Source organism: Peromyscus eremicus, chromosome 8a (genome assembly GCF_949786415.1).
Source record: "Peromyscus eremicus chromosome 8a, PerEre_H2_v1, whole genome shotgun sequence".
Classification (NCBI taxonomy): Eukaryota; Metazoa; Chordata; class Mammalia; order Rodentia; family Cricetidae; genus Peromyscus; species Peromyscus eremicus.
Window position 1 is genome coordinate 79857762 of NC_081423.1, and position 27298 is coordinate 79885059.

Below are 27298 nucleotides of genomic sequence, written 5' to 3' on the forward strand. Positions count from 1 at the left end.
GTTGACTGATCTTTTCCATATGCCTACTTATAATAAGATCAGGAGAAAGTGAGCCTAACAAATTAAAGACATGAGGAAAATGATTAGCCAATCATACCAGACTTTCATATCCTAATATTTCAGATTGTCATTCTGAAATGCTATGAAGTAACCATGTCTGACATTCATTAAATGTCATTGACTTTTTCCTCCTTTGATGTATCTTTTTGTATGGTCTTAAAGTCAAATTTCATGCCTAAAACTGAATTTGCTCTTTGGAAAGGTTCAGTCACGTAAGTAGAAGTCTATACAACAGGCAATGGACAAAGGCATCACCTCTACTTAAAAACAAGTGCATCTGCTACGTGGCTAAACTCATTTTCCTACATGTCACTAAGTCTGAGACAGAATTTCAGACTACAATAGCAAAGTAAGCACTAGTAAAAATAGTGTCACACTCTTAAAATAATCATATGGAAAACAACACTAACAGCTAACTGAAGCTCAACCGGTAGACTTCTGTGATAGGTATAGTTTGAAAATCAGACATTTGATCTGTGACACCTCAAGGGACAATGAATATTTTTTGGTATGTGGTGCTAGGATGAACTCAGGACATCATGAATAATGCTAAGAAGGTTCTCTTCCACTAAGCTATATCCCAAACTCCAGCTAAATACTTTTTTCTTTAACAAGAATAGCAGATTACTAGGACAATAAATATTATCACAGTTATAAGACACTACTAGTGTCTTATTATTGACGGATTAATAATGGATAGTAAGAATAACTAGGGCTGGAGAGATGGCTCAGCAGATAAGAGGGGGCTGCACTTACAGAGGTCCTGAGTTCAATTCCCAGCAACCACATGGTGGCTCACAACAATCTGTAATGAGATCTGATGAACTCTTGGCATAAAGGCGTACATGTAGCCGGGCGGTGGTGGCGCACGCCTTTACTCCCAGCACTCGGGAGGCAGAGCCAGGCAGATCTCTGTGAGTTCGAGGCCAGCCTGGGCTACCAAGTGAGCTCCAGGAAAGGCACAAAGCTACACAGAGAAACCCTGTCTCCAAAAACCAAAAAAAAAAAAAAAAAGGCGTACATGTAGATAGAGCACTCATACACATAAAATAAATAAATAAATCTTAAAAAAAGGAATAACTAATGTAAAAATGTAAGAAAATAATTAATTGGTTTATCCTCTATTCTCTATAGGAATTTAATATATACTAAGATTATTAAAGTTTTCAAAGAAAATACAATAGATTATTTTTTTCAATTCCATTACCCTTAGTGAGAACTGATTGATGGAATTTTCTGTTCCACAGATGAAATTGGCAGTCTGTTTTCACTGTCAGGATGTTTTCTAATATAACTCATATTAACAGTAAATTTACTTTCACTTTTTCCTATTTGGAACAAAAGTGGGTTTAAAACTCATAACTAAATAAGAAAGGCTGCTTACACTTTTACTTGGTTTTAAATCTCCAAGGCCATCAAACCATAACAAGATACTGACAGTGACCACTTCCAAAGAGTGGCTTACTAAACAAAATACAAAGTATTGGAAAGGATAATTACCTGAAATTCAAACAAAACACAAGTTAAATGTTTTTTAAATAATTCATAAATTAGTTTCACATTCTACAATACTAATCACAAAGTATTACTATTAATAAAATTTGAACGTGAGTAGAAAAAAAGGACTTTTGACAAATTTCATTTATCAAACATCATGATGAACAAACTTTCAATAGGTCTTTAATTTTATACCTATTCACACGCAACTACATTGTTTCCTCAAATTAGATACTTAATTTCAATATATAACCTACGTAGGTTTAGATGGTAAACCTTTAAAAACATAATATAAAGGCAGCTTAGTGGCCCACTCCTTTAATCCCAGCACTTGGGCAGATCTCTCTCTGAGTTTGAGGCCAGCATGGACTACAATGTTGAGAGTTCCAGATCAGCTAAAACTACAAAATAAGACTCTGTCTCAAAAAAACAAAAAAACAATAGAAAAAAAAACATAAAATAATGACTAAAATTAAACTAAAATAATCACACCATCCATCAAAAACACAAATAATGAAAGCTTGAAATTATAATTATAAAACTTACATATCTTGAGATATTTTAATAAGAAATTTAATAAGCTTATTAAATGCTATAAAACTAAAGACTAATTTATATAAAAGGGAAAACACTAAGAACGACCATGTTTCTCCATATTGATACCACTTTATAGGACTTTGAAAACTGTTCTCAGGCTTTTAGACTTTATAATGATTATGGGATATTAATATTATAGAATGTCAGTATCAGAGATGTTTTACTTAGCTATCTGATAACTGCTACAATTGGTAAGTTTAAAGAGATAAAACACAAAGGCTACTAAAGGCTAAAAACCATAAAATTATGTTCAATCTTTACTCAATCATCACCCAAGACCTGTTCTGTAATCTGATAAAAAATCTGAAAAGATAAACTTTTTCTCTGTTTTTGCCTGGCGGTGGTGGCACACACCTTTAATCCCAGCACTCAGGAGGCAGAGGCAAAGGCAGGCGGATCTCTGTGAGTTCAAGGCCAGCCTGGTCTACAGAGCGAGTTCCAGGATAGGCTCCAAAACTACGCAGAGAAACCTTGTCTCGAAAAACCAAAAAAAAAAAAAAAAAAAAAGACTTAGTTGTTTTTATTTCTCCCATATTCACAGATATTTGTGAGGTAAGACCTTTATTTAAAGCAAAGAATGACTGGGTATCTGATCCTAAGAACTCTAGTTATAATGTGGAAATGTGGAAGTCAGTTTGTTATAATGTAGAATCTTTCAACAAACATTATCAAGACACTTAATAATCTAAAATTGTGCTATGATTTGTGGTTAGAGGATAACTTTATGGGTCGGCTTCCTTTCTCTGCCTTACATAGGTCCTAGGGACTGTATGGCAAACGCCTTTACCCACTGAGCCATCTTGTCAGCCCAATATTCAATAATTTAGTACAGTCACACTTGCAGGATTTTCCAGCATTTTCATTAGTTGTTATATTAGCTTAAGAAAAACTGTATGGCACTCCATTACCAGGTGATGCAACACCCATTCTGACCTCTGTAGGCTCTGCACATACATAGGAACACACCCTTTTTCTTTTTTTATTATGTACACAGTATTCTGCCTGCATGTATGTCTGCCCACCAGAAGAGGGCCCCAGATCTCATTACAGATGGTTGTGAGACACCATGTGGTTGCTGGGAATTGAACTCAGGACCTCTAGAAGAGCTGCCAGTGCTCTTAATCTCTGTGCCATCTCTCTAGGCCCCAGAACACAAACTCTTATATGTAAAAAATATATATATATATTTTTTTGTTTTGTTTTGTTTTTCGAGACAGAGTTTCTCTGTGTAGCTTTGGAGCCTGTCCTGGACTAGCTCTGTAGACGAGGCTGGCCTCGAACTCACAGAGATCCACCTGCCTCTGCCTCCCAAGTGCTGGGATTACAGGCGTGTGCCACCACCGCTCGGCTCATAAATACATTTTTTAAAAGAATTATTCTGCTGGGCAGTGGTGGCGCTCACCTTTAATCCCAGCACTTGGGAGGCTGAGGCAGGAAGAGGGTCTCTGTGAGTTTGATGCCAGCCTGATCTACAAAGTGAGTTCCAGGACAGGCTCAAGCTACACAGAGAAACCCTGTCTCGAAAAACAAATAAACAAACAAACAAAACAAAAAAAATTCTATTAACTTAAAAAATTCAAAAACTATAAAGTATTTTATGTATAAACTCAATTTCTAATAAAATATGAAACAGATAAAATTCAGCATGATGAATTATAGTGTATTACATATAGGTAATTTTCTCTGATATTATTTGAAATGGCTTTGACATTTATCATGTGTGTTATAAATTTATCAAGAATGATACAGCATTGGCTGCTCTTCCAAAGGACTCAGGTTTGATTCCCAGAACCCACACAGCAGCTCACAACCATCTGGTGCACAGACATACATGCAGACAAAACACCCATATACAAAGAATTGTGTTTTAAAAACTATTTCAGTATATATAAACGACTACAAAACTATGATATAGTTTGTAATGATATAGAGGAAACTGATTCCACTTAAGGGGTAAACTGAGAGGAGGGCAAAGCAAAATTCCATCAGGGAGCATATAAATTTTCAAACTATGTACCACAGCAATAACTCTGCCAAAATAAAATAAAAACATAAGATAAAACAGGGCTAGGGCCGGGCGGTGGTGGTGCACGCCTTTAATCCCAGCACTTGGGAGGCAGAGCCAGGCGGATCTCTGTTCGAGGCCAGCCTGGACTACCAAGTGAGTTCCAGGAAGGCACAAAGCTACACAGAGAAACCCTGTCTCGAAAAACCAAAAAAAAAAAAAAAAAAAAAACAGGGCTAGGGGCCGGGCAGTGGTGTGGTGGCGCACGCCTTTAATCCCAGCACTCGGGAGGCAGAGGCAGGTGAATCTCTGTGAGTTCGAAGCCAGCCTGGTCTACATAGCAAGATCTGGGACAGGCACCAAAACTACACAGAGAAACCCTGGCTCAAAAAAACAAAACAAAAAAACAAACAAACAAAAAAAACAAACAAAAAAAAAAAAAGAAAAAAGAAAAAAAAAAAAAACAGGGCTAGGGATGTGAGAATGTAGCTCAGTGGTAAGGGCAGTTGTCTGGTATGTGGAAGCTTTAAGTTCAGTTCACAGTTGGGTGTAGGAATTGAATTCTAAGCTGAAGTTGGGCATGGTGGCCCATACCTTTATCCCAGGACTCCGGAGGCAGAGGCAGGTGGATTTCTGTGTTTGAGGCCAACATGGTGTACCTACTGTCTTGCAGCCCAGCAGAGCTACACATGCTGCCTCAAACAAAAGAAAACAATAAAACAAACAAATACAAACACACACATACACAACACGCGCGCGCTCTAACAAACCTAAGCAGGACACAGCAGCATACACGCATAACCCCAGCATTTGTGAGGCAGAGGCAAGTTCAAAACCAACCTAGACTATATAGCAAGATCTAGGTCAGGCAGAGGAATGCAGCCAAGACCTATCACAAAAACAGAGAGCAGCTGGGCTGTGTTGACACGTCTTTAGTCCTAGCACTCAGGAGGCAGAAGCAGGTGGATCTCTGAGTTTGAGGCCAGCCTGGTCTACGGAGCAAGGTCCAGGACAGCCAGGGCTACACAGAGAAAGCCTATCTAGAAAACAAACAAACAAACAAACAAAGAGGGAGTGGCTCAGGTGGCACAGCTGAGAGGTGGAAGGCCCGGGTCTAAGGCCCTGGGTTAAATCCCTAGTACTATGAAAAAAGAAGCAAACTCAAAGGCATAATGTAGCAGAGACAGGCTTTTGTTTGCTCTATTTATTTTTGAACTGGAGTATGATGCCCAGGCTGGGCTGGTACTCGTGGTCCATGGCACTAAAGGATAGCTGGCAGGCAAGTGATCCTCCTGTACCCACCTCCCATCGAGCTTCATCTGGCTTTTTATGTGGGTCCTGGAGATAAACTTGGGTTGTCAGGCTTCTCATACATAGCAAGCCTGTATTTCCTCAATCTCTTCTTCCTTCTTAGTGGCAATGGAGATTGAATCCAAGTCCCTGAGCATGACAGTAATAAGTTCTACCTCTCCCCTTTCTCGTAGGAATCTGTTTTTGTTTACTTGAGCTTGATGTTTAACTGATTCATTTTCAGTCTTTGTTTTTAACTAAATATCCTGCTTGTATAGTATTTTACTTAGATTCCGTATGTTTTGATATGCCTCAATTTTCTTATTCAGTTCTAAATATTTTCTATTTTCTTGCTAATTTTCTGTTTATTATTTTAGATGGAGTCTTAGTTTTTTCACGATGGTCTCAACCTCCCTGGCTCTCATTCCAGCCTCTTAAGGAGGCAGGACTACAAATACATGCCATGATGTCTAGTGTTTTCTAATTTTCTTCTTCCCTTTTTGTATTTTTGCAGTACTGGGGACTACACTTGGCCTTGCACATACTAACCAAATGCTCTGCTAATTTAACTTCCCTAACAAGTTTTGACTCAATTACTCAATATGTGAAAAATGAAAAAATTTTGCTATTAATTTTTTTTTTTTTGAGACAAGATTTCTCTATGTAGTTCTGGCTGTCCTGGAGCACTATGTGGACCATGGCCTGAAACTCAGAGATCTGCCTACCTCTGCCTCCCAAACATGTGCGCCATCGTGCCTGGCTTTGCTACTGACTTCTAATATTGTCACAGTATGAACATAGAATATGAGGTAGTGTTCCAGAACAGCCAGAACTGTTACACAGAGAAATCTTGCCTCAAAAAAAACAAAAATACATACATACATACATACATACATACTATAGTTCTTTAATGATACATACTTTTTTTTTTTTTTTTTTTTTTTTTTGAGTAGGAGGGCTGGAGTGATAGTTCAGCAGTTAACAGCACTGTTGCTCTTCAGAGGACCCAGGTTTGATTTCCAGCACTCACATGGCACACAATCACCTGTAAATCCAGTTCTAGGGGATGTGACCCCATCTCTTCTGGCTTCTAATGGCATCACACTTACTGCACAGACATACACGCAGAAGAAACGCTCATAAAGTTACTTTTTGTTTTGTTTTGAGACAGGCTCTCTCTACAGTCCTGGCAATCCTGGAGCTCACTATGTAAACCATGATGATCTCAAAACTCACATAGAACCTCCTACCTCTATCCCAGAGTGCTGGGAGTAAAGGCATGTGCCAGACTAAAATTGCTTCATTTTTATCAAGTAACAGCTTACATTTTAAATTGATACAGCAGCCACAAGCTTAACCATAAGCCACAAGTCCTGGCCAGTGTGCCCTCCATAAATGCCCAGCAGCCAAGGTTTCAACTCTGATTTCTTTTCCTTCCCCCAACCTCCAAGACAGGTTTTCTCCCTGTATCCCTGGCTGTCCTGGAACTCACTATGTAGACCAGGCTGGCCTTGAACTCAAAGAGATCCTCCTGCTTCTGCCTCCCAAATGCTGGAATTAAAGGTGTGAGCCACCACAGGGCCTCCAAAGGTGTATTTTTGTAGACTGAAGATGCCAGTGTTTAATTCAAAGAGATTTCTTACTTTATTCTTTTTACAAATTTTCAAACATTACATTTATGTATTCAATTGTTCAGTCAGGTGGGAAGGGAGGAAGAAGAGTGCACAGCATATGACAAGTGCCAAGACTTGGAGGCCCGGGACAGCTTGCAGAGACAGTTCTCTCCTGCTCTCCTGTGGCTCCAGAGTCAAGCTACAGAAGCAGGCTTGATGACAACCTTGCTGGCTGAATTTATTCCTTTAATAAAAATTTCTTCCCATTTTTTCTGTCCTTTAATTTTTCTTTTTTAAATAATTTGGATTTTGGTTCTGATAGACTGGTTCTCAGTTTTCCTATTTTTCTGTTTTGCATTTCTTTGTTTTTTCCTATAATTTGGAACATATTCAATTTCATCTTCTGAAACCTTTGCTTAAAAGGAGGAGCTGTAAAGATGACTCAGAGTTAAGCTGACTGACTGGCTGCTCTTCCAGAGGATCAGGGTTCAATTCCCAGCATCCACATGTTGGCTCACAAACTTCTATGACTCCAGTTCCAGGGGATCCAGGATCCTCTTCTGACCACTGAGGATACTGCATGCATGTGGTGCACATACATACATGCACATATACATACATATATTCAGGCAAAACATCCATAGACATAGAAACAAATACATTTAGCCAGATGATTGTGGCGCACACCCAGCACTCGGGAGGCAGAGGCAGGCAGATCTCTAAGTTCAGAGGCCAGCCTGGTCTACAGAGCAAGATCCAGGACGGGCACCAAAACTACACAGAGAAACCCTGTCTCGAAAAACCAAAGTAAATACATACATACATACATACATACATACATTTAAAAAACATTTAATTCATCATAGTATGACTTCCAAAAGTTATACTATATGTATATACACATACATACATTTCACACACACAGATCAATTTTTTAAAAATTTAAAAATTTCTGGAAATCAGATAATAGGTATAAATAAGAATAAAAACAATAACTGTGTAAATATTTAGACATAATCCAGACATCTACAGAGTAAACAGGGAGGAGGTACTAAAATGGGGTCTGGCCTAGCCCAGGTGACCTCCTGATCCTCCTGTTTCTATCTCCCAAGTGTTAGGATTACAGGTGTGAGCGAGGATATCTAGCTGAGTATCATTCTATTTGTACTATTTTAGAAATAGGATTTGTCAACATGAATATATACTTTATAGTTTTAAAATTTGTATTATAATAAGCATTTTATATTAATAATAACAAACTTTTACTGCTAAGTATATTTCATTTATACTGAGAAGTCACAATGAATTTTGTTAACTCAGTGTTGAACAAATATTAATTCTAATTCTGTCACCAATATATATAATGTCTCAATAACATACTTTCAGGCATAAAATATTTTGTTATGACTTCTCCTTAAAATACATTCATATTAGCAGAATGGCTGAGTCCAATGTCATGAGTACATTCAGCTCTTTGCATGTACTGACAAGCTGATTTTCAAAAGAAATTACACGGTTTATCTCTACCCAGTACTACAAAGCATTTTTTATCATCATGAATCTTACTCATTTAAGAGTTATTTTTAGCTGGGAGGTGGTGGTGCATGGGGAGGCAGAGGCAGACAGATCTCTGTGAGTTGGAGGTCAGCCTGGTCTACAAAGTGAATTTCAGGACAGCCAAGACTACACAGAGAAACCCTGTTTAGAAAAACAAAACAAAAAAGGAGTGAGAGTGTATGTGTGTGGGGGGATCAAAAAAGGGTATCAGATCCCCCCATGGCTGGAGTTACAGGCAGGTGCACATCTCCTGACATGGGTGTCAGAGCTGAACTTGGGCCTGTACAAGAACGACAAGCACTCTTAACCACTGAGCCATCTCTCAGCCCCCATTAAGAATCTTTTTAAGCTGGGCCACGGTGGCACACACCTTTAATCCCAGCACTCGGGAGGCAGAGCCAGGCAGATCTCTGTGAGTTCAAGGCCAGCCTGGTCTACAGAGTGAGATCCAGGACAGGCACCAAAACTACACAAAGAAACTCTGTCTTAAAAACCCAAAAAAAAAAAAAACTTTTTAACTTCAGCTTACATGACAAGAATAAATTGGTTTTGTATTAGAGCAACTTGTTTTGATAGTTCTGATTACTAGGAAACTGAGTATCTTTTTACACATTTAATAGTGTATTTAATAAATGATCTGGGTTTTTTTGGGGTTTTTTTGTTTTTGTTTTTTTTTGGTTTTTTTGAGACAGCGTATCACTATGTAGCCCTGGAACTTGCTTTGTAGACCAAGCTGGCCTCGAACTCCCCAGTGCTGGGATTAAAGGCATGCGCCGCCACTGCCTGAAGTGCTCATTTTCATCTACTCATTTATCAAATCCTTAGAGCTTTCCAAATTGATTTTTATATAATTTCTTCTATACTAAGCTCTGAAGGTCTACTTTCTTTGTGCTTTTATGAGAAATAATAGTAACACTGTTGAATCTTCCTTTCTGTGCCCTCACTAGTAAAATTTCTCTTTCTGGTTGTACACCAAAATCCTATGTAGAGTATTTCAAGCAGCAGCAGATGGAGCTAAGTCAATGTATTTTTAAAAAACAGAAACTGAGCTGGGCATGGTGACATACGCCTTCAATCCCAGCACTCAGGAGGCAGAGACAGGCAGATCTCTGTGAGTTGGAAGCCAGCCTGGTCTACAGAGTAAGTTCCAGGACAACCAGAGCTACACAGAGAAACCTTATCTTGAAAAACAAACAGAAACAATTAAAAATTAAACATCTTCTTCTATGGTAAATGATCTTTAGCTTTTCATCTAGTTTTCTGTTTAAGTAAAACACAAATAGATAGAAATCTGAAACCTTTATTTTCATAACCCAGAACACTTCAATTGGTGAGCAATACTCAGGGAAGAGACAGCACACGTTCCCTGGGAAGAAGCTAACACGAGTAGTTGCTCTGGATTTCACAGAGACAGTCTCTCACCTGTCTGGAGAGTACTAGGAAAGGACAGAGTGACTTTCTCATCTTCATTCTGATAGTTAAATCCTGTAGCGTGGATTTCTGGAAAGAGAAAAAAAAGAAATTACTTCAAAAATCTGAGTACATGACTTCGAAGTTGACATCTTTAACAAAATTCCTACTGAAATGAATGAAATATTCTTGTTTTGTGAGACAGTTCTGGCTAGACAGCCCTGGTACTATATAGCCCAGGCTGATCTTGACCTTATAGCAATCCTCTTGCCTTAGCTTTCCTTTTCTTTGTTTGTGTTTTGAACAAGAGGTCTTACTATGTACCTCTGCCTGGCCTGGAATTCAGAGGCCCCGTGCTGGGATTAAAGGTGTGTGCCAACATACTGGACAAAATGCAACATTCTCAATTTAGTAAATCAAGTTTCAAAAATGCTCCTTAAAAAGAATTACAAGTGGGCTGGTGAGATGGTTCAATGACTAAAGGCACTTGCTGTACAAGTGTCTGGTAATAAAAGTTCAAAATTCGCAGAATTTATAATATAAAAGTTGGAGAGTACCAACTCCACAAAGCTGTCCACTGACCTCACATACACATATGCACAAACGTGCACACTCGCGCATATACAGACAGACACGTATGACATTTTAAAGAATAATTACATTCTTTATAAATTTGCCATCTCTGGTGATGTAAAGGAAATAGTTACTACAAATGATAGTTTTCTTTTCTATTTGTTCATTTATACTGTGCTCATTTTGTGAGATAGAGTGTTGTGTGATATTTTGATTGCACTCTGATACTCCTGAGACTGACAATAAAGTTTGTTTTTAATCAGAGGGTGGAGTTAGCTACTTTACTTAACCATAGAAGTTTTGGAGGACTGAGGACTGACACACACAGGAAGTAGGAGAGTGGGCCTGAGAGAGGGTCTCAGCCCTTTTGAATGGAGGAACAAAAGAGATAGGAGGTCACTGGCCACTTCACCTTCTCTTATCATTCAAGTTCTTACCACGATATCTGACTCCCAAGTTTTTATTGATAAAGAGTAATTATTTAAATGCATCGATAGGGTCTTACTATATAGCCTAAACTATCCTTCAACTAGCAATTCTCTTGTCGTCTCAGCTTGCAGAGTTGTGATAGTCTTGTCAGACTTAGGGAAATGCTTCATTCTAATTCTTATGAGACTGTGGCATTACTTTCTATGCCACACCGACTCATGGATCTTTAGAAGATCTAGTACACTGTTAAGAATTCACTGTTGAAGATATCACGAGAGTCTTGCACCCGGCTCCCCGAAAGATAGATTACAACATAAACTCAGATAGAAATCACACCCTCTTCTAGATTCTTTGCTCTTGGATTTTACAGAAATAAATAAAATAACAACATGTACAGATAAATTAAGACTCCAGTTACTTACTCTCCACAAACCAGGAGGGAGAAGAAACTGCTGTCTTTAATGCCACTTAAGGAAGCTTACTTGACACGCTAAGAATCCATAAGCCAGTTCCAACCAACACATCCCAAGTATACCCCAAGTGAAAATAATGGTTAAAGATATGGCCTTAATAAGCATGCAAAAAGATGTTCAGTATCAAAACCAAAAAACATACCAATTCAAACCCACTATGATGACTATAATTACAAACACATCTAGGGAGGCTGTTGAGAAACTGAAGCCCACATATATTTTTGGTAGAATATAAAATGGTAGATACCTAGTAAACAGTTTGGTACTTCATCAAAAGGTTAAATATACAGTTACCTTATGGTGGGGCAATCCCACTTCCATGTGTGTTTTCTCTCTTTCTCTATTTCTCTCTCTGAAGAACTAAGTCAATACAGAAACTTGTATATATACAAGTTTACAAATGTTCATAATAGTATTGTTATTAATAGTTCCAATGTGGGGCTTCTGACACTGAATGTCCATCAACTAATGAATAGATAAAATGTGAATAACAATGAACTGTTATTCAACAATAAAAATAAATGAGGTGCTGTACCACAAGACGGCTCAGTGGGTAAAGGTACATGTCACCACACCTAACCATCTTGAGCTGGATCCCTGAAACCCACATGGTAGGAGGAGAGGAGCAATTCCTGAAAGTTGTCTCTGGACCTCCAGACATACATTATGGGGTGTATGCCACCTTCTCAAATGAATGTTGAAAACAAAGAGTGGGAAGGAGGAAAGAAGGAGTGCCTTAATGGGCATCAACTTTGAAAGAGGGTCTCACGAAGCTCAGACTGGACTTGACCTTGCTATGTGACTGAAGATGACCTTAAACTACTAATCCTCCTGCCTCAATATCTCAAAAGCTGGGGTCAAGGCATGGGAAAGCAAGCCCAACTAGTGATCCTCTTAAGTTTTTTTGTCTTGTCATTTTTTTTCTTCTGCGATTACCTGCACGTATGTGTGCATGTGTGTGTAGAGGCTAGGTCAACCAAGTGTCTTTCCAAATGATTCCACCTTAATTTGTGGGTGTTTTGGTTTGGTTTTTGTTTTTTCTAGGCAGGGTTATACTATGTAGCGCTGGCTGTCCTAGAACTGACTCTGTAGAACAGGCTAGCCTCAAACTTTGAGATCTGCCTGCCCCTTCCTCCCCAGTGCTGTGTGGGATTAAAGGCGTGTTTGAGATGGCTGGCTTTCGGAGATGGCCCTGTCTCTGCCCATCCAGTGCTTAGGTTAGTAGAGTATGTGTGTGCTTTGCCTGGCGTATTACATGGGTGCTGAGATCCAAACCCAAGTCCTCACATGGCAGTTTACTCAATGAGCCCACCGAACTATTTGTCTTTTTAAGCATCCTACCACTGAGCAACACCCTCAGTCCCTATGAACTTGAAACTGAACATAGACCAAGTTAAACTGAACAAAGACCAAGCATCACTAAAAACAAAAAAAGAACAGCCTAGACACAGCTGGGGGAGGGGGGGAGTGATAACACATGCTTATAATTCTTGCCCTGAGGAGGAAGATGTAGAAGACTCAGAAGCTCAAGGCCAGCCTTGGGTACATTACAAGTTTGAGGCCAGCCTGAGGTACGTAAGACAACTGTCTTAAAAAAATAAATAAATAAAAATCTTAGCTGGGTGGTGGTGACACATGCCTCTGATACCAATATTTGGGAGGCAGAGGCAGGTGAATCTCTGTGAGTTTGAGGCCAGCCTGGTCTACAGAGCGAGCTCCAGGACAGCCAGGACTACACAGAGAAACCCTGTCTCAAAAAACAAAAAACAAAACAAAACAAAAAAATCTTTAAAAAGTAAATGCATGGCAGATGGAGGGGAAAGGGGTAATGAGTACTTCTTGGGGCTGGGAAATATTGAGTCTGCTGGTGACCATACAAAGTGTGAACAAACTAAAAGCTATTAAAATCTACACACTTTGTTCATTTTTAAAATGTTTGGCTTTATGAGTCAGCATCTCACACTATAGTTCAGGTCAGTCTGTAACTTGCAGTGATCCTCTCTGCTCTTCATCCCAAATGCTGAGATTACAGGAATGGAATACACAGCCCTGTAGATGCTTTAAACTGACTTAGCAAGATTTCAAAAATTTTTATATTATCACTAAGGTTTATACACGTGTCTACAAAACTAAAATCTTTTTTTTTTTTTTTTTTTTTTTTGGAGGGTGGTGGTTCAAGACAGGGTTTCTTTCTTGGCTGTCCTATAATTTGCTTCATAGATCAGGCTGGCCTCAAACTCACAGAGATGTGCCTGCCTCTACCTCCAAAGTGCAGGGATTAAAGGTGTGTACCACCACTGCCAGGCTAAAACTAAATTCTTACAGTTTAGTTCAGACTTTGAAAGAACTTTCATTGATCCTCTAAATAAACCTTCATTTTACAGAAAAGGAAATAGAAAATGAAGTTAAGGATATGATGAAGACTAAATGGCTAGACTAAATCTCAGCTGCCTTCTTGTAATTATTTCTAAGATTCTTTATGGAATCCTAAAATTGCTTCTGAATTTAAACAGATATCCAAAATTTGGTATATAGTGATTTGTTCTCTACTAGAACAAAAACTAAAAACATGCTTTAAAGTGATTCCATAGAATACAATTACAACAGCCTGAAGGAAAGGCAATTATCACCACAACGCCTATAAACGTTCACTTCTGTCACGTGTTGTTGTACACAGCAGCAATCTCAGCTCTTGGGAAGCTAAGACAGGAGGATCATGATGACAATGAGGATAGCCTGGGATGATAGTGAGACACTCTCAAATGATCAAACAGACAAGGAAACAATATTCTTTTCTCGGTGTGTGTGTGGCATGTTCGTGTGCACGAGGAGACCAGAGGGCAACATCGGGTGTCTTCCTGGCTCATTCTCCACCTCATGTGTGTGACAGTCTCTTCCTGAACCTGCAGCTCACAGTTTGGCTATGCTGGCAGGCCAATAACTTCCAAGTCCCCTTTTATGTGAGTGGTGTGGATCTGAAATCAAGTCCTCACAACTGTGCAGCAAGTACTTTACCAACCAAGCCACCACCCCAGCCAAAGTTCTTTTCTAAGAGAAAGTGGGATTCTGGTAGTTTTGAGGTATTACTAAAACCACTTTGTCCTTATAAATCTACAGAAACATTTCAAACTGGCAAGAAGTTAATGAAACACAAAAGAACAAGAGAGCCTGAGAACAGAACAACCCAGTGCTGGAGTGCTACATTCCTCCACAATAAATACCTCCAACTGTAAGTACAACTAGACTATAGAACTACCAAGGAATCAAGTCCTCTCTGGATTCCTCAGAAGAGAATAGCCATATATTGGAATTCTTCTAAGTTGTCTTGTATTCTTGGAACTATCCATTCATTTTATGCTAAACAGATTAAGTGGAGCATTCCGTAGCCCCCAAATCAAAGTCTATGATGCTCTTAAGCTCAAAATAAATAGTCAAAGCAAAAATGAAAAAGTGTTCAATATTGTTAGTCATCAAGGAAACACAAATTAAATCCACCACCAATGACCACTACACACACACTAGAGTAGTTAGCTTTAATGTTGCCTAGAATTAAAACTAATATTGTTGGTGCAAACATTCTCCAACTCAATCTCAGGATTTCCACATCTGCCTCAACAGCTTTCTCCAGCTATGTATGTAAATCTTAATCATTCAGATATCAACTCATTTCTTTAAAGATCTGTTCTATCACTTTTTTTCATTTTTTTATTAAGAAATTTTTTTTTTCACTTTACACACCAATCAGAGACTTTAAGAACAATCGTCACAAGGCTGGGGAGTGTAGCTCTGGTGCTGGTCTAATGAGCATGAAGCCCTGGGTTCTATCCCCAGCACTGCACAACATGGGACATGGTGGTACATGCCTCTAATTCCAGGACATAGTGAGTTCAAAGCCAACCTTGGCTACATGAAACCCACACCAAACAAAATAAACAATCCTCATTCTATATGCCTTTCCTTTTTTTTTTTTTTTTTTTTTTTTCCTTTAATACTAGTTTATTCTGTATGTTTTCTTGCTACCTGTTAGGATATAATAATAGGTATTTGAAGTTTTACTCAATGGCCCTAGCTCATAACTCCATCCCCAAAGCAGGTATTAATTAAGCGTAAGTTAATCTTCCTTGCTACCACTATTTCAAAAGAGAATGCTATATGGAAATGTCAAGAGGAATCTGGACAGGCCTTTCTGGATTTTCTCACCAATTCTATTAGCATTAGATAGGGAATTGTCTCCACAAAAACTCAAAAGGAAGCCAGGAGGTAGTAGCGCATGTCTTTAATCCCAGCACTTGGGAAACAGAGGGAAGTGGATCTCTGTGAATTCAAAGCCAGCCTGGTCTACAGAAGAGAAGTCCAGGATAACCAGGGAGGCTATACAGAGAAACCCTGTCTCACAAAAAGGAAAAAAAAAAAACAAAAACTGAAAATTTGAGCGTTCAGAAAGCTTCTAGACAAGAGAAATTCCTAGACAATGATGAGCCTCTTCCCCACTCCCCATATTTTGTTTTATTTTTTAAAAGGTCTCACTATGTAAGCCAGACTGGCTTTGAACTCACAGACATCTGTCTGCCTCTACCTCCCAAGTACTGGCATTGCAGGCTTGTACCACCATGCCTGGTCCTATATATCATGCCATCTGTACTCTTTGTAATAAACCAGTAAGTATTTCCCTGAGATCTGTGAGCTGCTGAAGCAAATTAATCAGAACTGAAGAGGTGGACAGCAGTGGCGGTGTGTGCCTTTAATCCCAGCACTTGGGAGGCAGAGGCAGGAGGATCTTGGTGAGTTCAAGGCTAGTATAGAGCAAATTCCAAGACAGCTAGGGACTACACAAAAAAACTGTCTCAAAAAAATTAAACAAAACAAAATCAAGAGGTTGTTGTGAGGACTTGGAATAGTTGGAAGATTAGAAACAGGGAAAACCACCCAAGTTTACAATTGGTGTCTGAAGAGAGAACTGAACTCTTAATCTGCGAGCCTTGACCTGTAACTACAGGGAGATGGTGTCAGAACAGAATTGGATAGATGACACTCAGCTGGCATCCCTTTTGCTGAACTGTTTGTTTGCTTGGGAGGAAATAGCCCACACTTTTTGAAGTCACAATTTTCTGTCTTTATGATACAGCTCATTTATCTTTCCAAATAAAATACGGCTACCAAGAATGTTGAGATTAGCTGGGTGTAGGGGTCCATGCTTTTTTTCTTGGGGGGGGGGGGGGTGTTGAGATGGGGTCTCTCTACATAGACCTGGCTGTCCTAGGACTCACTATGGAGACTAGGCTGGCCCTTAACTCATAGAGATCTGCCAGATCTTCCTGGGTGCTCGAATTAAAAGTATGTGCCACCACGCCCAGGAGTTGGCCCACAAATTTGATCCCAATACTCAGGAGGCAGAAGCAGACAGACCTTTCATTTTCATTTAATGCCAGCCTGATCTACATAGCCAGTTCTAGGGCTACACAGTGAGACCCTGAGTCAAAAGAAAAAATAAAAAGAATGAATGTTGGAACCAGGCAGTGGTGGTACACACCTTTAATCCCAGCATTCAGGAGGCAGCTGCAGGCAGATCTCTGTGAGTTTGAGGCCAACCTGGTCTACAGAGTGAATTCCAAGACAGCCGGGGCTACACAGAGAAATCCTTGGGGGGAGAGGGGGAATGTTGGCTAGCTCCTGAAGAACAACACTCAAGTTAATCACATACACACACACACACACACACACACACACACACACACACACACACCTATAGATATAGAAATGACATACAAATTCTAGGAAGGTGCTTCATAGATAACAAATTAATTCTAAATTTCATATGGAAAAGCAAAAGAGTGAATACAGTATTGGAGAAGAATCTCAAGTCAGGGCTACATCATTCATCTGTAAGACTAACTACAAAGCCATCATAATGAAGGCAGTGTGATTCTGGTGAGAGAATAAAAAATAGACAAGAAAAGAGTCCAGGAAGAGATAGACACAAATAAAGCCAGTCCATCTTTGACAAAGGAACAACAGCAATAAAATAAGAGAAAGGGTAGTCTCCTCTACAGCTCACTGGGACTAAACAGCCACATGCAACAACGCCAAAGCTTACATCCCCCATAAGAACTTAAAACAGGGGCTGGAGATTTAGCTCAGTGGTAGAGCCCTTGCCTAGCAAGCGCAAGGCCCTGGGTTTGGTCCTAAAAAAATATAAAAGAACTTAAAATGGACCATACACCTAAATGGAAAAGGTAAAATTAGGAAACTCTCAGAACACAACATAGGACAAAAATCAAGATGACTTAAATATGGTGATGGCCTTTTAGCTACAACACCAAAGGCATGAATCCATGAAATAACTGATAATCTAAATTAAAATTAAGCAACTGCTTTGCAAAAGACACTGTCAAAATGGAAAGATAAGCCACAAAATGGGAGAAACATTAGCAGAAGAACTATCTAGCAAAAAAGAGTATTATCTAAAATAAAATACACAAGGAATTCTTAAAACTCAACAGTAAGAGAGCTGGAGAGAGTACACCTGTGATCCCAGCACAGAGAGTCTTAGACAGGAAGATTCTGAGTTTAAGGCCAGCCTTAACTATGTAGTGAGAACGTCTGAAAGAAAGGGGGGGCAGGAGAGAGAGGAGGAGGAGGAGGAGGAGGAGGAGGAGGAGGAGGAGGAGGAGGAGGAGGAGGAAAGTGAGGTGCAAAGAGCCAAAACAAACAAACAAACAAACAAACAAACAAAAACACACCTATGGTACACTCCTGTAATCCCAGCACTTGGGATGCAGGAGGACCAGAGGATCATGAGTGTGAGACCAATCTAAGCACCATAGTGAGATCCTCTTCCAAATCATCAGCATCAGCATCATAAAGTAGACAGAGAGAGAAAGGATGGTTCATGCCTGTAATCACAGCTATTTAAGGGGCCGAAGTAGACACTAGAGCTGTAGCTCGGGGGTAGGGCTTTTATTAAATATGTACAAGGTACTGGATCAGATCCTCAGCAAGACAGAGATCTAAGCCAAAGATGAGATAGCACATAAGCTCATGAGAATATGCACACCATATATCATCACAGAAATTCAAATGAAAACCAACAGATACTCCAACATACCTATCAGACTGTCCAAACTCCAGAACATCAAATTCTAGCAAAGTTGTGGAGCAATAGAAACTCTTTCACTGTTGACAGAACAGCCACTTTGGAACTAGAAGTTGCTTACAAACTGAATACCCTGGGTATAGTATCACACACCTCCAATCCCAGCACTGGGGAGGTACAAACAGGAAGATCAGGAATTCAAGGTCATCCTCGGCTACATATACAAGGCCAGCCTGAGCTACATTAGAACCTGCCTCAGAAGGAAGATGGAGGAGACTTAATATTCTTTGTACCATATGATCCAGCAACTATACTCCTTAGTATTTATACAAAAGAACGAAGAACTTTAAGCTCAAACAATAACCTGAATATGGATTTTTCCAAAAGCTTGATTCATAATTGCCAAAATTTGGAAGCAACCAAAACATTCCTGTAGTAAATACATTGTAGCATATGCAAAAAGGGGATTTTTTTGTTTGAGACAGGGTCTAACTATGCAGCCCTAGCTGGCTGGACCTTGCTGTGTAAATCAGGCTGGCATAACTCATAGAAATCCACCTACCTTTGCTTCCCAAATGCTGGCATTAAAGGTCTGTACCACCACACCCAAATGGAATATTATTCAGTGCTAAAAGGAAACAAGTTACTAAGCCATGAAAAGACACGGACAAAATTCCAGTGTATACTACTGCAGTGAAAAGTGCCAATCAGGAAAGACTGCATACTGTTTGATTCCAACCATGCCATTTTAGAAAAGGCAAACTATGGGCACAGGGCTAGAGATGGCTCAGTAGCTAAGCAGACATACTGCTTCCAGAGGATAATTCTCAACACCCACATCAGGCAGCACAAAACCACCTGCAACTCCAGCTCCAGGATATCCCACACTCCTTAGCCACTGTGGGCACCTATAATCATATGCACATACCCACAGAGAGACATATAATTAAAAATAATTTAAAAAAAAAAAAAACAACCCTATGGGCACAGTAGTGGTAAGATTAGTGGTTGTCAGGAGATAGATGGGGAGGAGGAATGAACAGGTGGAGTACAGATGGTTTTAGGGTAGTAAAACAGTTCCATATGAGTCTGTAATGGTGGACACTTGTCATCACCCATTTGTCAAAACCCACAGATAGTACACCAAGACTGAAACATAAACAGATGTGAGATGAAGATGTTTCAGTGGAGATTTATCAACTGGAACCACTAATGCCACTCCGGAACAGTGTGCTGACATTAGAGTCTATTGAGTGCACAGGAACAGAGGTTATATGGGAACTCTCTGTATTTTTTTTTCTCAATTCTTATGTTAACCTAAAATAGCTCTAAAAATTAAGATATATTAAAAGTGAAATAAGAGAGCCATTTAATTTAGAAAACAGGATGTCCTGAAATTTACCAAAGAGTTGAGAAACTATTTGGTTGCTCAATGTAGTCTGGAATAGTGGTCAGGTTACACAAAATTTTACTCATTCTTCAAAAGAACAATAGCACAAATAGACATTATGTTCCCATTCTAACTCATTACATTCAGAAATACTAAACCAAGCCAGGTGGTGGCGCACACCTTTAACCCCAACACTTGGAAGGCAGAGCCAGGTGAATCTCTTGAGTTTGAGGCCAGCCTGGCTACACAGAGAAACCCTTTGGGGGGAGATGGGGCGGGGAGAGGGGAGAAAGAAGCAGTAAACTGGAGACAAACGTAAATTAAAATAAAACAAAAACAGCAACAACAAAAGACACCCAGAAATAAAGCCATTATAAACAAGTGTGCTCAAAACCTCTTTAAACCAGCAGCCAGAAAGGTGAAGCAGGAGGTTGTTAAGTGTTCAAGGCCAGCCTTAGTTATACACAGTGTGTCCCCTTCTCAAAAAGCAAAATGAAACAAAAGAAAATCTCTCTAAAAATAAACTGGGTAAGATATAATTCAGTGGTGGAGTGTTTGTATAATATGCATGAGAATTCTATCAGTGGTAGGCCACCATGCACCCAACCTCTCCATACAAAACAGTATAAAGTCTATCAAAAGGAGCTGATAGATTCTGAATATTTATTTTTAGTAGCAGGGATAAAACTCAGGGCCTTACACATGCCAGAAAAGTATTCTACCACTTAACTACACACCAGCCCTAAATACTTTATTTTTTTAACATTATTTTCAGGTGGGTGCACACCAAGACACACGTGTCACCTTCTACCATGTGAAGTCAGGAGATCTAACTCCAGTCATGAGGCTGGGGGTGTGGTGGAGTGCCTTTACCCACTGAAACATCTTGCCAGCCCTGAAATCTTGGTATCTATAGTATCACAGAGGCAAGAACAGCAAATAAATTCAAACAACTTAGTTAAGGTTTCATTATAATACAGTGTATTACATACTGTTTGTGTCAATTTTCACTGAGGTCTATATATCCTCAAGGCTGTGCCAGGAATGGCAGAACACATTTGTATTCCTAGCACTTGGCAAGTTGAAGCAGGAGGATACCAACTTCAAGGCCAGTCTGAATATACACAATGAGCTGAAAGTAGGCCTAAGCTGTAGAAGACCCGCGCCATAAATTAATTAATTAAACAAACCTCTTCTTTTTACTCCCTTTTAATCAGTTAGCTATGCTCACATTTTGCACTAAGGTCTAAGTGATGAAGAAGATGCAGAATATACCAGTTCCTTGGAATCACTTCCCAGGACTCTTTCAGAATTCCAAGTTTTAACTAAGTTCAATGTGGCCTTCAGAAATGTTTTTTTTTTTTTTTTTGGTTTTTCAAGACAGGGTTTCTCTGTGTAGCTTTGCGCCTTTCCTGGGACTCACTTGGTAGCCCAGGCTGGCCTCGAACTCACAGAGATCCGCCTGGCTCTGCCTCCCGAGTGCTGGGATTAAAGGCGTGCGCCACCACCGCCCGGCCTGGCCTTCAGAAATGTTTTATTCAGGGCTGGGAATGCATCTTGATGCTGGAGCACTTGCCTAACATTCATCCAACTTTAACACTGCTAAATAAATGAGTAATTTTTTTTATAATTTAAAGAAATGTCTTGTTTGAATAGAAGACTCTTTTGACTTTTTGTCTGCTTGAGATAGGTCTCAACCATGTAGTCCAGGCTGGCCTCAAACTTGTGATCCTCATGCCTCACTAACCTGAGTGCTGGGAGTAGAGGTGTCTCTTTATGGGACTTCCAGAAGTTTTTTGTTGTTGTTATTGTTTTAATTTGAATACATTTATTTTTAATTGTTTGACTTATTCTGCTGGACTGGGAATCAATTACCTGGAGCCTCATGAATGCTAGGCAATTACTGTACCACTAAGCTATATCTACAAACCTTGAATATATTTTTATGAGACAAGCGTTCTTTTTAGTTTAGCCTCTGTCCCATCAAATTTTCCTAATGCCAGCCCAATTCAGTCATTTTCTATTTGTCTGACTATATAGTAACTCTAACCTACATCTCTGTCTTAAAACTGAAGTCATAGTCAAGTTCCTTTCCACTGAAAATATCTCCATGTCTATCACATCAATACATATGTTTTAGAGACAGTTATGTTGCTTTCATTTTCAGTCTTCCCATCTTTTTTTTTTTTAAAGATTTATTTATTTATTACGTACACAGAAGAGGGTGCCAGATCTCACTACAGGTAGTTGTGAGCCACCATGTGGTTGCTGGGAATTGAACTCAGGACCTCTGGAAGAACAGCCAGTGCTCTTAACCTCTGAGCCATCTCTCCAGCCCCAGTCTTCCCATCTTAAGGGCCACATGAATTTTCAGAATAATGACATTAAATAAGCCCACTTCAAAGAGATGGTGGCTAGTGTTGTTTATCGATACATAATTATATGAGAGAATATACATTACTAGAAGTTAAACAAGGGCTTATGGTCACATGTGAAGAACCATTACTTTTTGTCAAGTTAACAATTTGTTCTGATAATGTATTTGGCAATATTCTTTTGTTACATTAAACACATGCACACTTCCATAAGTACACATTCAAATATATAACCATACTTCACAAACAATGTAATTTAGGCCCTTATATAGATAAGCCAAAGTGAAGATGGTAAATCTGGAATTGGATCTGTACAGAGACACTTCATCAGGGGAGCTCCTTTCTCACACACTAATGCGGAAAGGATAGGATACACTAAGGGAAAAGCTGGCACAAAATTTTCCAATGATCATTTTCTACGTGGCTTTACTCAAGCTGTCTATTAATGATAAATTAAAAGACTCTTTACCTGTCAGGACCTGAGTTCAGGCACTCAAGAGTTTCGTATTTCTCTTGCAGAAGCTGATGACAATACTAATCCCTGCACTGTGTAGGGAGGTGCATTCCTTGCACTGGCTTAAGTGCCAGTGATTTCACCAACCCTTGAAGTGCAGAACAGTAAAAAAACAGTTTTCAGCCGTTTTCGCTTACTAGTTTCTCATATTAAAAAAGTATATTACAAAATAAGATCTCAAATAGTTTTTTAAAATAAACCATGCCTAAAAGACAGTGCCTTAGAGTCTAACAGACTCTCAGGATTAATGCATATATTACAAGATGGCCTCTCCACTCATTAAAAACTTATACCGCATCAATTTCATGGCTTCAAATACTTTTCTGGTTGGTTTTACCCTAAAGCATCAAAATTTAGTGGATCCTAATATGTGAATCTTTTTTTTGAGACAGGGTCTCACTGTGTAGCCCTGGCTGGCCTGGAACTCACAGAGATCCACTGGCCTCTGCCTGCTGAGTGCTGGGATTAAAGGCATGGGACACCATGCCAGGCTGAATCAATCTTGTATAAGTTTGAAGTATTAATGGGTACTTGATGTGATTAGCTAGGTTAAAATGTTCCCTGTTACCAGCAGATAGCTCTGGAAAGAGCTGGGTCAAATTTATAATTATCACTTTCTAAAGAAACAACATGCCATACTCGCCTATAAGGTAAAAACCATAAAATGCTACTAGGTCTAAGGACAAAACTAAATTGTGTGATTGTGTGTGTGTGTGTGTGTGTGTGTGTGTGTGTGTGTGTAAAGGTCAAATCTATCCATGCTGCTTACACAAATCTTAAAATATCAAATCAATAAAATTACCGTTTTGCAAATTACATTCTACAATCAACCAAACTTCCACATGACTCTGGGTTTCTCCTGATGCTATAGGAGAAAAGGATTGGGAAATGTTCCGTAGCTAGTTCTGAAGGAAAATTTTGTTGTTGTTGATTTTGTTTTTCGAGACAGGATTTCTCTGTGTAGCTAGCTCCTAGAACTCACTCTACAAACCAGGCTGGCCCCAAACTCAGAGATCCGCCTGCCTCTGCCTCCCAAGTGCTAGGATTAAAGGCGTGTGCTACCACCGCCCGGTGAAAAATGTCTTAGAACTGTACTGTTCTATCTGACTCTCTCTATAAATTCTTTTTCCTTAAGTGAGAGCACTAACTGAGGCTGCTCCAAGTGCAGGCCACTGGCAGTTTAGCACCAGTCAGTTGTGAAACTCAGAATCTTGTAAAACCCTGAACCCTTTCTGCAGTTTGGGAAGGAATGTTTGTTCTGGGTTTTTTGTTTGTTTGTTTGTTTATTCATTTGTTTGTTTTTGGTTTTTAGAGACAGGGTTTCTCTGTGTAGCCCTGGCTGTCCTAGAACTCGTTCTGTAGACCAGGCTGGCCTCGAACTCAGATATGTGTCTTGTTTGTTAAGTGATCTAAAATGCTGTATTTATTTTACTAGATCTGCCTATCTACACTGACTTAAATGTTCTCTAACTGAAAACTAGCCTTGATTTAACTGTCTCAAGTGTTTCCATTTTTCCTAAGAGGTGAAGAAATTGACTATACTCTCATTTGCCAGGCTATCTTTCGAAAGGTAGCATTCGTTCAAGTCCATTTGAAGAATCTGTTTTTCTAAAGGTAAACTGCAATAGTTTAACCTCACAAACTAAACTACTGAGCATAAGCTAACTTCAGCAACAGTGTGGGCAACCACTACTACCTCATCTTCCTCCTGACAAGACATTTTAGAAAAGTCAAGTCACAATGCCAGACCTTAAAATAAACCTGTATGCTTCTTCTCAGCATAATGTAAAGCAGAAGAGAAGAATAAAAAAATAGGACTTTTTAAAAATACCAATAACTTATTCTATGTCAAATGAGATTTTCTGTAAGTAACCAATAAAATATTCTGACAAGGAATGGTAAGGTAAACACAAAAGTGAAAAACAATTTGGCTCCATTCATCTTATGTGTGAATAAGCTATGAACCCCAAATCTATTACAACCTTACTGAAATTACAACATCTACAATAGTTCTCATTTTAAAGATGCTAATAGGGTTCCCACACAAAATACACCATGCTTCTTTTTTTAACATCCTGATGACTAACACCAATATCTAGCTTCTAACCTTAACACTTGGCCTCACAAAGCAAGCTTTTTTCTAGTTATAAGTAAGACTTACTATCTCAATTAAACCCACAGTTCAAGGTGGTGAGGTCTTCTAAGAAAAATACAGGCTAGGCGGTAATGGGGCACACCTTTAATGCCAGCACTCAGGAAGCAGAGGCAGGTGGATCTCTGTGAGCTCGAGGCCAGCCTGGTCTACAGAGTGAGTTCCAGGATAGCCAGGGCTACACAGAAAAACTCTTGTCTCGAAAAACTACAAAAAAAAAAAAAAAAAGAAAGAAAAATACATAACATATAAAAATAAGCTCCTTTGATGAACTTTCATATTCAAAGTACTTAATTAAAAAAAAAAAATTCACCCAGGAAGGTGTGAGGTGGTGGCACATGCCATTAATCTCAGCAGCAGGCGGCTCTCAGTTCAAGACCAGCCTGGTCTACAGAGGAGTTCCAGGACAGCCAGGACAGACAGAGAAACCTTGTCTCCTCCCCCCCCAAAAAAAAACAAAACAAAACAAAACAAAACAAAACAAAAACCAGCTTTGTTATGCTTGTTATTATATTCACTTTACATGTATAAAAATGTGATTTCCCAGGATAACAACATAAGCTGTTTCAAATAGAATTTAAATTCTGACACTTCTCTTATCTTACAATACACATACATAATACTATTTAAACATTCCCATAAACAACTAACAAACTTGCTTTTCTTTGCTTTGTTTTGTTATTTTTTGAGACAAGAGTCTCACCACATAGACCAGGTTGGCCAAAAACATGTAGTTCTCTTGCCTCAGCCTCCCAATCCCAGGATTATAGGTATGCACCACCATGCCTGGCTCATTTTAAAGTAATCGGCACTGAAGTCTCAATTGGAAAGTCTGAGTCAGTCAGTCTCTGTCTCTCTCCACATACCAAATTAAAATGGAAAACAGGGCTCACCTTCATCTCCTTCTGGCGCATACGAAGCTGTGATAATGTCAATATCAGCACAATTCATCACAATCTGATTGGTTGCCTGCCTTACCTAAGAAGAAAGGAAAATCCAGCTATTATCAGAAATAGCACAAAAAATATGTTGACCTTCAACCTGGGCTAATGTTTCATGCAATTTTTTAAAACCTAGGCTGATTATTTATACAATAGTAAAAATAAATAAGTTGTTTTAATACTTCAAAGCAACTCACATTTTCTAAATTATATTAAAAGCCATAATACATGTTTAAGTTTTTCATACTATTTAAATATCTGATCAATAAATAAAATCTTTTCTACTTAAATCTTTATTTTAAAAAAAAAATCATTTTATATTGGGAATTAAAGAGATAGCTCAGCCATTATGAGCAAAGGCTGGAGTTCAGTTCCCAACATCCACATCAGGAAGCAATCTCTCTCTCTCTCTCTCTCTCTCTCTCTCTCTCACACACACACACACACACACACACACACACTCTCTCTCCCTTCCTCTCTCCCTCCCTCCCGGTGGGTGATGCACGACTTTAATCAGAGCACCCAGGAGGCAGAAGCAGGAGGATTTCTGTGAGTTTGAGGCCAGACTGGTCTACACAGTGAGTTCTAAACCAGGCAGTGTTATATTTTTTTTTAATTCTTTCTTAAATAAACAAAATCTTTAAAATAAATGAAAGGAAGAAAAATTGGTAGCATGACTTCATGGGTAAAGACACTTGCTGTCAAGCCCGATGACCTGAGTTCAGTCCCTGGGACCCACTTGTAAGAAGCAGAGAACTGACTCCTACTGCATTGCCTTCCACATGTGGGCCACAGAACAAGCACCCATGGGAGCAGACACACACACACACACACACACACACACACACACACACACACAGACGAATATTTGATGAGAAACAGGCTGGAGAGATGGTCCAGTGAGTAAGAGCACTTGTTGCTCTTGCAGAGAATGAGGGTTCTGTTCCCAGCAGCCACATAGCAGCTCACAATCATCTGTAACTCCAGTTCTAAGAGTTCTGACTTCCTCTTCTGACCTCTGCAGGCACCAGGCATGCATATGGTGGACAGACATACATGCGAGCAAAACATCCATGCACATAAATAAATCTACAAAAGACTTTTCAAAAGTTTTTTCTTATCATGTCCAGGTGCAGGGAATCTGGCAGCCTCTTCTGGCCTCCAACAGCACCTCCACTCATGTGACAAACACTCACACATACACACACAAATATAAATAAAATAAAAATAAATCTGTTTACATGGTGAATTCCAGGGTAGCCAGAGCTATATAGTGAGACTCTGTCTCATTTTTTAATTGAGTAAGTATTTAAATAAATAAATCTAAAA

At 39.2% G+C, this 27298-nt stretch overlaps 1 protein-coding gene across 1 annotated transcript in view; it reads right to left on the reverse strand.

Annotated features, from left to right (window-relative positions):
* The window catches only part of Npepps (aminopeptidase puromycin sensitive), an 88035-nt gene that overhangs the window by 43140 nt on the left and 17597 nt on the right, over positions 1–27298 (reverse strand). Inside the window, exons 2-3 of the mRNA XM_059271646.1 lie at positions 25922–26006; positions 10042–10119 (exon numbers count right to left, since the gene is read on the reverse strand). Of these exons, the coding sequence (XP_059127629.1) occupies positions 10042–10119; positions 25922–26006 (163 nt within the window). The remainder of the gene's footprint in view (positions 1–10041; positions 10120–25921; positions 26007–27298) is intronic.